An 18323-nucleotide genomic window follows, 5' to 3' on the forward strand; every position below is an offset into this window, starting at 1 on the left:
TTGGCTTAGGAACGTGTGCTTTTTAATGTGCAGTCATTTTAGCAAAATACTTTTTGCCGTCTACAGACAAAAGGCAAACTTGTTAAATATTAAATGCAGTCTCATACCACTTTTTTGAAATACAAAACCAATGTAACGACGGCATTTCACGACTTTGCGATACGTCTTAAATGTAAACGTTCTGCCCGACCCCCGCGTCGTCACCTGGGCCTCCGTCGCTAAACTTTACTTTCTCTGCATTACAGCTTAAGCAATTAGTTATTTTTCTGACAATATTTCCATTGGAAAGAGTATCGCAAGTGCGATGGGCATGTAGTTTCAATATCGCCTCTAATCTCAGATAGAAGTAATCAATAAATGCAACGACGTACTTTATGATTACAAAAAAAAAAATTCCGGTCGTGTGCTCCAAAACTCAAGAATGGAATGTCATCGTCGATACATAAATACATTTACAATAAGTACAACTTTTCAAATGACGTGGTCAATCCAAAATAACATTTAGATAAACATTTAAAATACAGTATTATACAACAAAAGTGAAATAAGAGACCAACATTTAAAATACAGTATTATACAACAAAAGTGAAATAAGAGTGTAAAACACTTGATGACAAAATAATTATCATACATGATGTGAAATATACATTAATTATTAAACTTTTTTCATTTATAATGTACAGCCAGGATGGAGTTAACGGCGGGACAAGTGCATAGCAAAATAGATCATTTGACCAAGTTTTAAAAAAAAAAAACTCATAAAACTGACAAACCGGCTTTCGAAAACATTAAAAACCACGTTTAAGGCAAATCTGGTCATTTAAAATTGGCATAGTCTGAGAAAATGTCGACAAAGTCTTGTACCACCTTGTAGCAGAAGTCATATTGTTCCTGTAGAATTAAGAAGGGGGAAAAAAAAAGTTGATTAGGTGGTAGCCTGTAAAATGGAATATAAGATACAGGACATCTGTAACATTTTAGTAACACTTGAGATTAGTTTGGATTCACTCGTGCCGATACTTACCACCGTTTGGACCATATGAGGCCTCTGCATGCGTAAACTCTTCACAGTTTGGAACACGTCCAACAGGCCTTCTGCCTTGACTCGCTCCAGGATATTGCTCAGTGCAATGAACGTACCTGTTCGCCCTGCACCAGCACTGCATCACACAAAACACAAAAACTCTTAGAAACTAATCCAAGCGTGAACAGCGGCTTGTCGTTGGCAGTCATTGCAAAAGGCTGCAGTAGACGAGCCAAATCTGAAAAGCGGCTCCGATACGTATGTTTAGAAGCTACCTGCAGTGTACGACGATGGGATGGTTCCCAGACTGCTGCTGCTGTCTTTGCACCGAGGCGATGATGTCGATCATGCCTTTCCCCTCAGCCGGGATGCCGACCTCCGGCCAGCCGTGGAAGTGGAAGTGCCTGATCACCCTCGTCTGCTTCTCCTTTGAGAGGAAAGGGACAGGCAGACGAGAGATTGCAATACCTTTTCAAATACGATTTATTGGCAGTATATGAAAGCATACTCGTACCCTATTAATCATCTCATGACCCTTTGGAGGGGCCCCCAAACCCTAGGTTGGGAAACACTGGACTAAACTACCTAACTGGAGTTGATAAAAGCAGCTTCACCTTGTCCAACTACAGCAGTGAAATGCTAATAATGTCATTACTGAAGTACTTTCACTTTAGAACTTTTACATTTAAATGCAGAATTTAAAGTAATGGAGTATTTTGACGTTGTTGTAGTGGTACTTTTACTTGAGTAAATGATGTGAATGTTTGTTACACCACTGGAAGTCATTACAGAGAATTCATTATGAGAAAAGTAGTCATATTTGTTTGACTTTTATATTTGCACTCTTCCACTTTGTATTGCAACTGACGACACAGCAATTTCCCCTTTAGGATTAATAAAGTTGTATCTTATTTTATCCCGACAGGTAGGGCTGGGACGATAAGTCGACGTAATCGATTACGTAAATGCGTCGACACAAATAATTAGCATTGACGCGTCACTCGTATAAATCTATAAATAACTGGCTGCCTCCAGCAACTGCGCAAGTATGGATTCCTCGCAATTTCAACAACACATTGAGAAAAAGGCTCTCACAGTCTTCTAAAGTGTGGGAATTTTTTACTCTTAAAGGGGTGATAGAATGATTATATAGGGTATTTTACACTGTTCCTTAAGGTCTCCTAATGGGGTATGTAACATTGGTTGGGCGAAAATTGCCCAAATGCTATTTTATTGGGCCCTTTACTACCCTGTGAATATGGCTTTATTTGTAACAAGAGCTTTTCTTCCAAATTTGTAATGCTCATGAATATTCAGAATGAGCTGTATGCACTGTAGACGTGTGCAATTATCAACATAGTGACACGGAATGTGTTCCCAGTAGTAGCTCAACGGTACGTTAGTCCGTTGATTCATTTTAATGCCCCGTTATGACTTAACAATAAGCATCATCAAACGCTGTCAGTCTGCGGAGTTATTTTTCTGCTTTACCATCATCATGGTTACAGACGATTACAGACGGTTATATTAGACACTCTGCAACTTGCCTTATGTTTGATGCATCTGATTTCATAAGTTGCTAAAATTGCACTTTTACTGTAAGATTAAAGGGAGAAGAGCTTGGATGTTAAACAAGAGCTTATTCATTATTTTACCTACTACTGTTAAAAAAAAAAAGCAAATACAGCTTACTCTTTTTGCATTCCTCCTGAAAGTGACTATTTTGTTATTGGATTGCCAGCCTACATCTGGCTTCAGGGTTGCACTCCAAATTCATTTTACTTCAACAATTTTAATAAATAGAGACTTGAACCTCATGAAATTTGTTTTGTGTAAATAGTTAATAATTGAGCAATGGGAAAATAATTGCTAATTGAAAAATAAATCGTTAGATTAGTCGACTAGTTTAAAAAATAATCGTTTGGGACAGCCCTACCGACAGACAAAGTAAAGGGGCGTTAACGGCCCAACTGACTAATTTGCTTACCGGGACAAAGGTGAGTACCAAGTCTCGTAGACTGAAGGTGTCGCACAAAGTGTCTCCCTTCAACTCTACTGTGTAGTCTCCGTAGGTGACCGAGTCCTCCGCGGGCCAGTATTGGCAACATTTGTCCTGCAAAAAGAGTTAAAAACGAAGATAATTATTTGGTTACTGCTGGTAAAAGAATGAAGACATGTCGACTGTGACTGATTGTGCTGTTTTGTTAACTGGGATTGTGGGAGCTAGCAAGCTAGGATTTTTTTTCACTCAGTCGTAAGAACCAGTTTAGAGACAAGGGTGTTTTGATGGACTGTGATTAGGTGTGAAAGGTGTTGTGGAACTGTGGCTGTGTGTATAGCTTGGCCATCAGCACCCGGGGTTGTGTGTGAGTCGCTGGTAGGGGCGTGGCCGGCACAGCTGTGGCCAAGCATCGCCAAGTGTAGTATTTGGGCAGAGGCCCGCGCGCGAAGCGGCAGTTTCTTCAGCCAAAGACTCCGGAAGACAAAGACAGACAGACGGGCAGGGGTGGTCGGTCCACAGACAACAGGTTCATTGCATGTCTACACTGCTGCATGCATGCAACTCCCCCCTGGCTGGTCTTCCTGCAACTGCCATCTGCGGGCGGCTCATTCACAATGCTCTTCCACCTTCCCAGGTACTATACCTCTCCTCTGCTCCCTTTGCTGCATTCAAAACCATTAATGGTGGCTGCATGCCACTTAGGAGGCCCTGGTATTGTGCATGCTGACTCACTGAAATAGCTTACTGGGACACTTGCCACCTCGGAATAACAGGCACCGCCCCCGTGGTTACGTTGTTTTTCCGACTGGCAGCGTTCACATGGTCAGGATGCGTGTTCTTCTTCCGTTATATTGGCGTTTGGCATAACACATTTTTGCATGACTGCCACAAACGGTTGGGTGAAAACATGGAGGCCACAATAACAAAAGATTTTCTGCTGTTTTCTGATACAAGCATCCAAACAGCACATCGCCAGGTGTTTGTGTTATCTGCAGGACAACCAACGGGAAAGACACGGGATAATGTGTTGTTTTTTTTATACATGGGCCTATTTATGAATAATTTTAAACATGTTATGTCTGCGCATGTTTCTTGGGAGAGGCATTTGTCCACAATAAACAGTTTGTCATTGAAATATGTTCAGTGAAAGTCGCCTACATCAAACGTCAGCTGTCAACGCGTCACCAACTGGGAAACTCGGTTAGCAAAATCCAGCGCGAGTTTCCCACAGGAACGTACATGAAAGGGGACGTTTTCACGATGACCATGATCGCATGGACTGTTAAGGTTATCAATTTCAGCTGTGCTTTTCCTACTATGACAAGTCAATGTCTGCTGTGAAAAAGGTCCATGCATTTGCTCACTTGAAGCTAATATACTTATTGGAATTCAGCTTAATGACATGTAATGTCAATATTTTAAAGTAAGTTTATTTCCAAATATGAAATGCTGCACAAACATGAACTGAAAATGGGAACAGAGCTTAGTTAATGTAGCTGTTGCGCCTCACCTGCTCCCTCTCCTGGAGCTCTGTGAGCATGACTATAGAGTGACATTTCCATTCCCACACCATTCTCCAGAAATCCTCCACCGTGTGCGTCAGAGGGCCCTGGGTGGCGATGAAGTAGTCCTTCTGTCTGTAGCCCTGAGAGAGAACACACACACAGCTCCAAATAATGTGTCGATAACAATGCCTGTGAATTATTTCAGACAGAAATGCACGAGGAAGGCATTAGGTCATAAAATGTGCACTTACATCTATAAAAGATGCGTTGATGAAATCTGTAAACTCCTGCCCTCTTCTCATGGAGAGAATAACTCTGTTAAAGTCATCTGAAATAGGAAAACGTCCTTTAAAACCGAATGCTGCAGAGCACACAATATTGGATAAACAAAATTTCACATTCCAAACGATATAATCTGGAGGTTTAAATCTACCATAAATTCATACATCAAACAGGCGTCCCATCTATTTGGTTCTATGGTTTTCCTTCTTTTCTTACATGGAATAATTTGCAGAACTCTGTTCTTCTTCATGTTGGCAGGAAGGTTCCCCATTCTCATGTTCTCCTTCATTATTCGCATGTTGGTCAGTTTCTGGGCAAAATTGAGCAAGTCAAGTGTTACAATAGTGCAAATGTATATGTAATGGTACTTGTTAATTTGACAGTTTTTGTCTACAGTTGGAAATGATATGGCTATTAAAATCATGTGTTTAGTGTATCTTTTGCCTGCCCAACTGCCCAGGGATTATAGATTAAAAGTAGCTAAAACTGGAACAAATCCTCGCTTTTTCTTGCCCTGCTTTTCTCTGCAAGGTTGATTTTTGTTAAAGTCTGATTAACTTAAATGCTTGTAAAGCAGTACATTTTCTATTGATTGATTTATCATCATCATCATCATCAAAAGAGGGAATTTAACAGACTCGATATTTGATTAAATGTCATCTTTTGTGGGCCGAGATGTGAAATGACACATCTCACCTTAAACTCTTCCTCTAGGCCCACCCGGTCGCCGTCTGCAAAGGTGTTGTGCAGTTTTTGCAGATGTCCTTCCAGAGACGACACGTCCAGCTCTGTGTCTCCGTAGAGGTAGTATTCGAGTAGGGCCTGGTAGATGAATGAGTACTGCATCTGGGGTGGGAATACACACAAACGGGTAGGCGCATTTGAAATCTTACAATTATTGAGTAGGAATATTTAACTGTCATTCACTGTCAAGAATTAAGTGTAATGCCATGTTGTTGAATAAACAAGAGTAAACTTCGTCTACGTCTCCAACTCACATCTGTCTGAATGAGCTGTGAGCGCTGCTCTCGTATCTTGGCCACAAACCCAAACACGTCGACTTTCTGCTCTGCGTGCATCGCTTCGATCATGGCGTCTATTACGATGAAGGTTCCCGTTCTCCCGACGCCGGCGCTGCAGAGACGCAAAACAAACCGCAATCCTCAGCTGACGCTGGCGTTTTTAGCAGACAACAGCAGTGAAACAAAGGGACGTCTGTCCTCGTAAACCCATGCTCATAATGTTTCCAGACATAGCTGACAGTTTGTTTTCCAGCGGATATTTATCTCCGTGGAAACAAATTGGATAATTAAAACCGTTTCAAAGGAATGTGAGGGCGAAAGCAAGTAGATCCCAGTAAACAACAAAATAATAAACAACGATCCAGTCGCTCAGCGCTCTGGTACCTGCAGTGGACCACGATAGGCCCAGAGAAGGGCGGGTTGACCGCCTTGACCTTTTTGAGGAACTTGAGCATGCCGATGGGGGAGAAAGGAACTCCAAAGTCGGGCCAGCTGGTGAAGTGGAGCTGGGTGACCAGCCTGGGAGTCTTGGCGGCATCGCTGGCTTGCTACATAGGAGACACAAACCAAGTGTTACCAACACCTGCGCAGCGGGTTTGAAGACGCAACGGACCCGGACAGGCCCCGGGGCAATCCTTGATAATGCTTTCTGTTGAAACTGAGATTAATCAAAAGTAGCGACAGCTTTTGTTTAATGATCTAGATACATTTTCTGTACACTATATGATAAGGTCATTCAAAACTACTAAGAATTTATAAAGTGTCTAGTTGAGTTACTATGAAAAAGGAACTAAAACTACTTACAATGCAATGTGCAGTAATGTTTCACAAACACCACCCACCTTCCTGTTTACATAGAATTTCTTTGGAGTGCAGTAAATACAAGAGTGCTGCCTAAAACTTACATATTGTATACAGAACTTGCGTATGGTGTAGTCCACGAGAACAGTAAAGTCTTCGACTGCCACCCTCACGTTCCCGTAGGTCCAACAGCCCTGATCCGGCCAGTACTGGTAACACTTGTCCTGGTGAGAGATGCCAGACAGCCGTGATTCTAGGTTGAGCAAACCTACTCTAGAAACGTATTCAAGGACTTGCCTTTCAAGAAAAGAAAGGGCCTAAATGCACTAAAGGTGAGTTTTTTTTTTTTTTTTTTTTTTTTTTAAAAAAAGGTACCCATGCTCCAATTTCACAGCCAGTCAGTCCAGATTGGTATAAGCGAGAGGGGAGCAACCGCTCGATACAAGACTTTGCCGGGTGATTATGACACGGCCGTAGAGGACTTTATGACACATTATGTAGCCATCGATTTCAAAGTGTCCGCACGCTGAATTAAATCTTTTCCAATTCTTTTCTTATTGATCTTTTTAACACCCTTCCCTTTTTCCTTGTCCAGTCAGAGTTCTGGTTCACTAAGACTGAGCAATTATAGCAGAAAAACATGTGTCAGAGGGGAGATTACAGGTGTGAAATGAAAAGTTTAAATTAAACACCATGGTGTCACCTTTGACCATAAGTAATGAAATCTTTTTGAAGCACATTTCTTCTCAAATCTTTCTGCGATGCTCCATTAATCTCTACAGAGAAAATCTGACTTTTCGCTTGCCCCCTTTGCAGGAAAAGAAAGGAAGGAAGGAGTTATAGTGTCCGTAGACACTCCAGCACATTGAGGAAACAAACGAGGCCACTCACTTCTTTTCTTTCTTTCAGATTTGTCAGCATGACAACAGTCGCTACTTTCTGCTCCCATATCATCCTCCAGAAATCTGCTACGGTGTCTTCTTTTGGGCCTGTGAGATAAAAACATTCAACAATGATGATAATAATATACATGTACTAAGACATTAAATTATTAATAAAGATATCAACATAATTATGCATGTAATTTCCACACACTCTTACCTTGTGCTGCTATGAATTTGTGTTTTTCTGTGTAACCCTGTCAAAAACAAATATTAAGTTGATTAAGAATATAAAGCTCGAGAACAGCTTCTAATGGATCTTGTGGTGAGATTGTCTCTTCGACTGCCATTACCGAGGTCAAGAATAAAAGAATGTTCTCAATCTCAATTTTAAAACCAACTTTTAAATACTTATGGACCTTGCGGTGAGATTGTTCCAACCCAACCCTTATTAAGCCGATTTATGAAATTCCTTTATAAAAGAAATCGGGGCTATAATTGTTATTTTGCTACAGTCAAGTGTTGCCGTTTTACAAATCAATGTACAGTGTTCGCGGAATGATGAAAAAACAAAAAAAAAAGGATAACTCACATCAATGTAAGAAGCGTTCACGTAGTCCGAACAGGGATTTCCATCAAGCTGAGTCAACACCACTCTGGAATGATCATCTGTTGGTGAAAATATCATTGGAAAGTTTAGAGGGTTACAGCGGATAAACTATACGGAGTACGTAAATGTACTCTGATTAAACACTATTACCGAAACATGGCTGTGCCATGAATAATGTTAGTCTGAATTAATCCACTATCTCCCAGTCATATTAATACTCATATTCGTCGAGGCTCTGGCTGAGGAGGGGGAAGTTGTAGCCATCTTTGACTCAAGTTAATTAATCCTAAACCTAAACTTTTTTTGAAAGCCTTGTTCTTAATCTACTACATCCAACATGGAAAACATTACAGCCAATTATATCTGTTGTTCACTGAGCTGCAGGTCCGTATTCTGAATTTTTATCTGAATTGTGAGTTTTTATCAAGTCTAGTCCTTAGAACAGACAAAATAATTATTGTAGGTGATTTTAATATCCATGTGGACGTTGACAACGATAGCCTTAGTACGGCTTTCAACTCACTACTAGACTCAATTGGTTTCAGTCAGAGTGTGCATAAGGCCACTCACAGTTTTAACCACACCCTCGACCTTGTGCTGGCATCGGAATTGAAGAAGTAATAGTATTTCCGCAGAATCCTTTATTATCAGACCATTCTTTAATAACTTTCAAATTCTTACTACCGACTATACGAAATTAGATAAAAGCTTCTACACTAGATGCCTATCTGATAGATATCCTATCTGTGCTATAGCTAAATTTAATTTAAGTGATTCCAACAGCATTTAATTCAGTGGCGTGCATTAATATAACAGAGGACTCTTATGTTAACTTTAGTCCCTCCCAAATTGATCATTTTGTAGATGGTGCTACGGACGACTTTAGACTCTCAAATAGAGGATGATGAAGCAAAGGAAACTAGCACCTTGGTATATCTCCCAAACTCGCAAATTAAAACAAACCTCGCGAAAACTTGAAAGTAAATTGCGTTCCACCAATCTGGAGGAATCTCATTTGGACTGGCAAGACAGTTTGAAAACTTATAGGAAGGCCCTCAGAAATGCCAGAACAGTCTATTACTCATCACTAATGGAAGAAAAATATGAACAACCCAAGGTTTCTTTTCAGCACTGTAGCCAGGCTGACAGAGAATCATAGCTCATCATATTGAGCCATCTATTCCTATAGGTCTGAGTAGTGATGACTTCATGATCAAATTATAACAATTAGAGATAAAATTCATCACTTCTTGCCCTCAACTTCTTACGGTTCACCTTTAAATGCAGGACCTCTAGGCAATATCATTAGGAAACACTCTCACTCATTAACTTTCACTGTTATGCGGGGATGACACCCAATTATAACTATCAATCAAGCCAGACAAAACCATTCAGTTAACAAACAGCCTTTTTTCAACTGCTTATCATCCTGTCTCAAAACGATGCTGAAAAACTAGTCCATGCATTTGTTACTTCCAGGCTGGACTATTGTAATTCCTAACTATCAGGTTGCTCAAATAAGTCTCTTAAGACTCTCCAGCTGATCCAGAATGCTGCAGCGCGTGTGCTGACAAGAACTAAGAAAAGATATAATATTTCTCCTGTATCAGCTTCTCTGCATTGGCTTGCGCCCCCTCCCTATCTCTGCTTCTCTTCATAGAAAGCTCATATTTAGGGAGTAGGAGTTGCAGCATTCGCCTAGACCGGTGGGGGAGGGTGTGTAGCCACAATCACGGCGCGCCCCCTCCCCATCTCTGCTTCTCTGCAGCTCTTAGCTATGCTGTTATAGTTTTAGACTGCCGGGGGATTTCCTTTGACACACAGAGCTTCTCTCTCGTCTCACTTTTCATCTGTGTGCAAATGCTTGTTACTAACCTAGCTTTGGGGAGCTTGTTCCCCGGAGCCCTTATGTTTTGTCGCCCTGCAGTTTTCCCTGGATTAGGGTAGCACCTAAATCATGGTTGCAGCTGTCGCCGTGGTCCTGCTGCTAGGCACCCTGCAATGCCCTGATACACCCTGGTATGCCCTGCTATGCCGTGCAGTGCCCTGCTATGTCCAGCTACACCCTGGAGTACCCTGCAACATCATGCTACGCCATGAACTACTAAAACAACTCCTATTTCTAATCATAGTTCCATTATCTTTATTGTGACTATAATTGCCACTGTTCATCGTACCCCCAACCGGTACCGGCAGACAACTGCCCACTAAGAGCCTGCATTTGTCTGAGGTTTCTCCCTAAAAGAAAGTTTTTCAAGGTTTCTGCCTAAATGAGAGTTTTTCCTCACCACTGTCTTGCTAAATGCTTGCTCTTGTGGGAATTGCTGGAATTGTTGGGTCTTTGTAAATTATAGTGTGGTCTAGCCCTACTCTATCTGTAAAGTGTCTCGAGAACTCTTGTTATGATTTAATACTATAAATAAAATTGAATTGAATTGAATTGAATATTACAGTGCACGTAGCGTAGAGAGCGTTAAAGGAATAGTTTGACTTTTTGGGAAATACACATTCATTTCCTACCAAGAGTTAGACAAGAAGATTGATACCGCTTTCTTGTCTGAACCGTTAATATGAAGCTACATCTACCATAAAGACACTAATGTGGAATAGGAGTCTCTGCTGGTTGTCTGGCAACTGCTTCAGGTAAACAAATAACTTCCCATAATTAGCTAATTGTCCATTTTTGTACGTGTTAATGAGTGAGCTTTAGAGGTGCTGATATTCAGATTTTGTTAGTCATTTTTAATGCTACGTTAAGCTAACTGGCCTCTGGCGCCAGCCACATATTTACCATACAGACGTGACAGTGGTATAAATCTTTTCATGTAAGCCTTTTAAAGATTGGTATGCATAGGTAATGGAAAAACAAATGACGCAATACATTATTAATGAGATGAGTAAAGGGAACTGAAACTGTATAAAGGAAGAACGGTGAGGAAATTAATAACTGGGTGTTTCATTGTGAATAAATACATGAGCTGGTGGGAGGATCTATTGTTATCTGAGCTTAAAAAAAAAAAAAAAAAGACTCCGACACATGCACACACAGGCAGGAAACTGCGCTCTGGGTGTGAGTAAAAAGAAACTATTTGCTACAGAACAGAAAGTAAACTCACAAGGAAGGATGTTAGGGTATCGGTTCTTCTCCTTGTTGTCGTCCTTGTTTGCCTCCTCGTACGTCCCTTGGGCACTACCTCCTGGCAAGGACTGCAAAGCAAAATAACAGTTAGATTCCATACGACCTCCCATACTGAAATACTGACTTAACTGTTCGTGACCGGCGCATTGTGTTCTGCTGTACGTAAGGCTTGGTTTGGCCTCGATGTAGGCACTTCCTCTGCTACCTACAGTAAACGATCCTCCACTTCCTCTGTCAGTGCTGATAAACTGGCTGAATAAAATCTCAATTTTATGCGTTACATGAACCTCATGACTCAGATCCCAAATCGTAGCCACAAATACCCAAAAGGGTATTTTTTACGCCTAGGTGTGAATACGCAGCTTATGCTTAGCTTTTGACATATTGGACACACAAAGTTACTTATTATTAATGATAATTTTAGGTATTTTATTGTATATAGTAATGTCAATATTATTGCATGGTTAAATAGAGCTTTTAAAAATTACAATACAGACATGGCCATTGCGTTGTGTCTAAAATGTCCTAAATGAAAGGTAATTCGCATCATAAAAATTTGAGCAGTCCTATAAATCGTGGATAATGTATACACCGCAATATTTTAACCCCCGATGTAAACATGAACAACTCCCGGCCCTCTGTACGCAGTATATAAGACTCTGCCTTACGATCACCTGCTACTCTGGCGGAAGATGCTTACATTGTACTCCTCTCTGAAGAGTTTGCCGTCATCAGCTGAGCGGAGCCTGTACTCCTCCTCGAGCTGGTCCACCGGGATGGGGAAGTAGGTCTTAGAGGCTGAAGGGGATCTGGGCAAAAGGACCACCGTCTGTTGCTCTGGGGTGTGGGGAGAGTGGTCAGTTTAATACTATGATGGAATTATTTCTTGTGTTCAAGAAAATAACTGATTGAAATTTGGAAATTCTTAAATTGTTATTAAATGGCTGGTTCAGAGGAATTCTAAAACAGGATTGGGTTTAATGACCGGTGGTTCTCAACCAGACATACCCGCAACACCCTGTCAGGTGAACATGACACCACTTGTTAAAATACCCTGAAAATAATTAAAAAGTGGATATTGTTACAATAGTGTTTTCATATAAAACCAAGTGTTTTGGTCAAGTTTTCATATTTACTACTATCACTTTTATTCATTTCTTTTTTCCAACTGTTAGATAATGAACCATTACTTTCTATTATAATTTATGTTTATCCATTATTGTGAGCAACAGTTTAGACTTCTCTGCTCACTTGCCAACTAGTTTTCACTGACTCTCAATTGCAACAATCAGTTTCAATTCAGGTGCTACAGGTGACTCGACATATGGTTATTTATAAAAAAAGAAAAAAGAAATCCAAAATCATAATTTCTACTTTCAACTGCCAAAGTACCCCTGGTTGGGAATCACTGAATTAGACAATAAGCTTATCAGACGACTCTACGAGGATTTTACAAACATCAAAAGACCAAAAATGATCACCAAACTTATTTCAAATCTTATGACGTGTTGGTGTGGGTTTGCAGACACCTCGATCATTTAAAAAAAGGAGTGTGAGTATTCAATGACCGCCAAACATCAACAGGTGTTAGAGAACCAAAGGACCCCGGGGAGAAGCCACTTACAGCACCCTGTAGGCAGGTTTTTGAATAGAAATCTCTCTAAAAGCACCCAACTTAGCATTCCGTTAGCGCTCACAATTTGGAAAATGGAGGTTGAAAAAGTACTGAAAGTGTGTTAGTGATATGAGGTCCTTGATACCGCCACCCTGTGTACCTGACCTGTTGGCACAGTGGTGTGTAACGACTCAGTACTGTATCCAAACTCTAAAACACAACACATCAAATCAGCACACACACACAGACACATGGACAGAGTCATAAAGGAAAAACAATACTGTCATTAAAAATAGCATATGATTCATTGTGATGTCATGTTCGTTGGACAGAATGCAGTTAATTTGCCCACGTATGACACCTCTGCTTTCAGTTGTTTTAATTAAAGTAAAAAATAGCATGTAAAATTCAATAAAACAGTGTAAGGTGTAGGTTTAATCATTTACTTGTACATAAGAACCACCCTTATAACAAGAACTCTTTCAAATGATGCATAACATCTACTTCCTAAACTTACATCTGAAGATATACTGTAATGCTTTCCAAGTACAGCAAACACAACATTATTCTGAAAAGGGACCACCTTTTCAGAATAATGTTGTGTCAAATGTTGTGTCATGTTTGCAATGACAGTAATTAGCAGCTCAGCTAATACCTTGATATTTACAGTTTGTTACAGCTACTTCTGGGTGTGCTGTGTGTTTTCCAGCCATATATCCTAGTTACATTCCTATCTTCAAGAATACAACCTTCTCTGTACTTTTTCTTGTAATGGCAGATAAAAAAATTCTTCCTAAAGAACACTCCTCAAAACGTGTTGTTTCCTGTAAAGCCCAATAGCCGTTAGCATACTTTACACACATCAGCTCTTACTTTAAATGATGCAGCTCAAAGCTGACAACTGCTCTGGTCTTTGCACCAGCAGAGGTGTTTGTACTAATTGTATATGCAGTGTCAAAAAAGCTATAAAAGTTGGTGATGAGTTCTGTTTGTCACAATAACTAAAGGAAGTACACAACCGCAAGTCAGTGGTGGGACAACCTGCACAGTTCCAAATATAAAGCTGATGCTGCTTTTACACCTCCTTCTGTCCGTCTTAACCTCTTTCTTTGCCTTGTGTTTCTGTAGGTCTCCTTTACATTCTCACTATGCTTCTTTTGACCACCAGCCTGTCTCTCTCACAATCTACGACCTGTCTCACGGTTTCTCACATTGTCCAATTTACAACAACGTTACCTTGTTCCTCCAGGATGCCATTTGGTATCTTCTTGTCGACTGTTGTGACGACTGCTTTTCTCTGGTTTTTTAACCTGCCGGAAAAAAAATACAATAAAATGACAAGAATGTAAGATTCAATGAAAACGATGAACATTCTTTTTTAAAATCAGAGCTATAAAATGCTAAAGATCTCCCAAATGATCTAGGTAGCCACGAACAAATGCCTCTCCATCTTACCATCTGAAACTTGAAAAGCTATTTTTTCTCATTAGCTGATGCCTTGGAAAGACGGTGCTCTAGTCCGAATGTGGTACAGAATTTGTTCTTTTCTCTCTTCTGTTGCCAGTATAGGTCCACTGTCACAGCCTGCCTGCCTGCTCACTAAGCATGAGAGGCAGCCAGTTAGCAGCACTTCCTGACTGGGCCCCGCCTCAGTGACTAAAGGAGGAAGGGTTTGTCACCCAGAGCTCTGCCCCCGAGTCTGGCTCAGAGCCAGTCAGCGAGGCCCGGGGAGTGGAGTGGGGTTAGGTAGGTGAGTCTTTGCACGACTGGGAGATTTTACCTGAGGAAGTACCAGGCTAGCAGTGCGATGATGAGCAGCAGCAGGGACAGGACCAGCACGGTGGGGAGGATGTGGTTGCTGGGGGAAGAAACGTCTTCTGAGGAAGAAGGAGAGGCAGAGCCGGGGGTCAGGGAGCACCATCAACAAAGAAGCAGGAAGAGGGAGCGAGGCCAAAGATACGTGTGCATATGTTTGTGTGCAAATGTGTGGCTGCGTTCACGTGTTTTAGCCATGTGTATATTGCATTAACTGATCAAACAAAATCAATACTTGACAGAGCCCATGTTCACTTTTGGTTGCAGGCCTGATTTAATTACTGGCTTCTGCAGTATTTTGTCTACAGGGATAAACATCGGCTCATTTGTCCTGTCGGTATGAGAGGCTCTTAGAACGGAGACTCAGCCAAGAGTCACAGCCACACAGCCAGCTATTAGCTGTGTTTATAAAGACTCACAATAAGCCGTAAATTACGGTCCAGGGCTGCTGAAGTTCATCGTGATCCGGTAATAACAAGGAGGGAGAAAAGGCTATTATCAAGCAGATGCATGTGCTGAGGAAGACGCATAATAATCACATCTTAGGGAAAAGTGATGACTGCAGTGGATAGCAATGGTATTTTGTTGATATCTCACTTCGTTCAGTGTGGCTCAGTCTCACATGTCAAGGTGCATCGTCCTTTGTTATTGTTCTTACCTTTTGTATGGTTGCCATTGCTGGAGGAATTGGGTGTTGTTGTGGTTGCCACCAAAAACAGAAGTAGGACCATTGTGACTGCAGAAAAACAAAATGAAGATGGATATTAAATTTAGTGCCAGACATGTCTGCAAAGTAAAGACTCATGCGAACCAGCCACTGGATAATATCACCATTTAGGGAACACATAAGCTATTGACAGATCGGAGGCACATTTCTTTATCCGTGACTGTTGCTATCAGGAATGTGCTCATCGGTGCAACGTTCATGGAGGCACAATGGAACAACACACTCATATCCTGGTCATTCATTACTCCTGTCATAAAGCTCACATTGTAATGCCCAACATGTCCACATAGAGGCACAATACTCCAATCTTTGAAAAAGAAGGCTGGCCACAATAAAACCCATTGAGAAAAATAATTCCAAAAGAGAATATCCAAGCCAAGGAAACATCCATTTTTACATTTCTAATTTAAATGTATATCCAAAAAAAGAAGGTTACATGTGGGGATAAAGGTTATGGTTACACGTGGGTCCACAAATGCCATTATTGCAACCATCCCAACCCAAAGCAATGCTCCTTACCACTCTAATAAGGCAAATATGCTCATTATAATCAGTGCATTATCAGATTGAGTAAATGCCACGTTTTCCTTCAGCTCTTTCAGTGGTAATGCAAAGCTGAAATGGATAGAAAAGGATATAGCGTGTTTAGGGTCTTAGTGGGCTATATATTAGAAATCACACGCATGCACGCACGCACGCCAACAAAAGGCCTGGACGTCAGCTGATATTGAACAACGAATGAGTAGTTAAGCCGAGCAAAAACTGGATGTATCAGATCATGGGGAGTGAAATTAGAGTCAGGCCGCAAGAGGCTTAACACCTACACCCTCGTGCTCTGCTCTTTACCACCACCCCCCCTCCCCCCAAACATAAACCTACTTTCACATGCATACAAAAGACACACATATGCACCATGAGCTCCGTCCAGAGCCCCAGTGAGATCCTGGAGTCTCAGCTGAATGACTTCGATCATTCCTTCATTTTCTTCCAGTAGTAGAATGCAGGGGGTGGTGGGGGGGATGGGGGGGGATAAATGAGCATCTCCAATCGATTCTAGTGTTTGAGCATTCAGAATGGGTTTCACATCACACTGATTGCACCTCCTTTCTTTTGAAATCTGCTAGTAAGGTTTGAAAACCAATAAGCCTTGAGATGTTTTTAAAAGGTGTTTTTTATTTTCACAAAAGTTGGAATCCAAGCAATGTGCGCCAGCACAGAGCTGCTATCTCTGCATAATGAAGCAGAGCAGAGTGTGCTGCAGAGTGTCTCCTCAAGGCTGCAGGTGTGTGTGTGTGTGTCTTTGCTTGTGTGTGTGTGTGTGTCTTTGCGTGTGTGTGTGTGTGTGTGTGTGTGTGTGTGTGCTTTGCAGCTGCGGTGAAAAGAAAGCCCAGGCCAAGTGCATAGTCAATGAAGACACTGTTTGTTGAAGCCTCCACGCTGTGCCGCAGTGTCCTGTAATGTGTCCAGACAGGACACCGGAGGAATGTGGAGGCAGCAGAGCAGAGACACTGCAGCAGGGACAGAGGGAGCAGAAGGTCCAGGTCAATAATTTTTCCTGGAGCGATTAATAAACCCTGACATGCCCTGCTTGATCCGTGGGGAAGACTGATGAGAGAATTCTAATGAGAGAAGAGGAGGAGTGCGCTACCCCCTTCTCGAGCTCTGCTCCGCTCTTTAAGGCTCTCTCTGCAAATGTCACAAGCCTGGATGAGGGGGAGGTTATTGAGCAGAGTTAGTACAATGAGTGAATCCCTAGGGTAGGACTCTGTGTGTATAAGAGTTGAGGTTTTGTGATGTGGAAATTCACTCGAGGAGCTGATTGGGACTTTCCGCTCCGCAAGCTGCAATGAATTTTATGTATGCTGTGTCTGTTGTTTATTTGTGTGTACAATGGCTCAACGGAGACAGCCAGCAGCGTGCTCATAGCTAGCCCTAAGGATGGGTCTGGCAGTAAAGTGGCTGCGAGTTAGTTGCTCCCTTTTTCCCCTCAGTCACCTCTGGAGATGTCACGTTATGGCCCCTGTGTGGCTCAACTGCTCCCGGGGGACCGCAGGATGTTTACCCCCGGCTCTAAAACTTTTCCCATCTTGTCATTGCAGTGGTCTCCAGCCTGACCTCTTCAGCATCTCTGAGGGGATCGCCAACTTCATTTCCTCCGTCTATGTGGGGAAATGTCCCTCACACAACTATAAATAACACTGCTTCCTATTCCTCGGGGTATCTAATCTCTTCTTCCCTATTTCTCCTCATTCAGCATAAACCAGCCAAGACCACAAGTCTCAAATTAGACCATTAGTATCACTCATGATTTGGCGTGGCTCAGACTCTATCGTCGCATTGTGTGTGTGCTCTCATCTGTGTGTTGTCCTCTCTCCATTTAGCACTCCGCAGCTAGCTACCAACCACCAGCCATAATGAAAATAGGTCATGAAGGAGGTCAGCCCAGGCGAAGTTTGAAGGCGTCCTTATTTTCTGATAGGAGACATTTCCAAGTAGCCTTAGGGAAGGGTATTGTCCTGAGCAGCTAGACAGCCGGTTATTTCAGTGGTATGCATGTGTAGAGTTACCCAGCATAGAGTTTGTTCTGTCTCACGCTGGGTCAGTGTTGTCCTGGGATGCAGAATGGGAGGCCTCAGATGTATCGACAGGAGCTCCAACACCAATTGAATCCAATAGAGGCAGAAGAGGAGAATTATTAACTTAAACCACTGCAGACTTAAAACATTTAATAATTAACACTAAATCAGGATATGAGGGGATATTTTCCTTACTACAATACTCACACCATATGTACATTAAAAGTTATTGGTTAGTGTACTTGTACATTCTCTCCTCTTCATATTGAACGTGAGGCGATCAATTCTTAATACGAATCGGATATGAGGCGTCGGCAATCCGAT

General features: G+C 41.7%; 1 protein-coding gene across 5 annotated transcripts in view; it reads right to left on the minus strand.

Moving 5' to 3' along the window:
* Positions 1-18323, minus strand: part of ptprea (protein tyrosine phosphatase receptor type Ea) — a 28476-nt gene that overhangs the window by 511 nt on the left and 9642 nt on the right. The window contains exons 1-21 of one of the 5 annotated variants that reach the window (XM_028567116.1): positions 17991-18085; positions 15355-15432; positions 14662-14758; positions 14118-14191; positions 13047-13091; positions 11967-12103; positions 11244-11334; positions 8110-8186; positions 7738-7774; positions 7528-7625; positions 6741-6860; positions 6220-6383; positions 5812-5947; positions 5510-5659; positions 5030-5123; positions 4783-4859; positions 4537-4671; positions 3012-3137; positions 1300-1451; positions 1025-1160; positions 1-891 (exon numbers count right to left, since the gene is read on the minus strand). The exon at positions 1-891 is cut by the window's left edge and continues 511 nt beyond it. In XM_028567116.1, the coding sequence (XP_028422917.1) occupies positions 817-891; positions 1025-1160; positions 1300-1451; positions 3012-3137; positions 4537-4671; positions 4783-4859; positions 5030-5123; positions 5510-5659; positions 5812-5947; positions 6220-6383; positions 6741-6860; positions 7528-7625; positions 7738-7774; positions 8110-8186; positions 11244-11334; positions 11967-12103; positions 13047-13091; positions 14118-14191; positions 14662-14758; positions 15355-15432; positions 17991-17997 (2106 nt within the window). In that variant the 5' untranslated portion in view covers positions 17998-18085 and the 3' untranslated portion in view covers positions 1-816. Of the gene's footprint in view, positions 892-1024; positions 1161-1299; positions 1452-3011; positions 3138-4536; positions 4672-4782; positions 4860-5029; positions 5124-5509; positions 5660-5811; positions 5948-6219; positions 6384-6740; positions 6861-7527; positions 7626-7737; positions 7775-8109; positions 8187-11243; positions 11335-11966; positions 12104-13046; positions 13092-14117; positions 14192-14336; positions 14467-14661; positions 14759-15354; positions 15433-17990; positions 18088-18323 lie in introns of those variants that run through there. The other 4 variants (XM_028567117.1, XM_028567118.1, XM_028567119.1 and 1 more) reach the window with 4 other exon arrangements.

The sequence above is a fragment of the Perca flavescens genome, chromosome 21 (assembly GCF_004354835.1).
Source record: "Perca flavescens isolate YP-PL-M2 chromosome 21, PFLA_1.0, whole genome shotgun sequence".
NCBI classification, from domain to species: domain Eukaryota; kingdom Metazoa; phylum Chordata; class Actinopteri; order Perciformes; family Percidae; genus Perca; species Perca flavescens.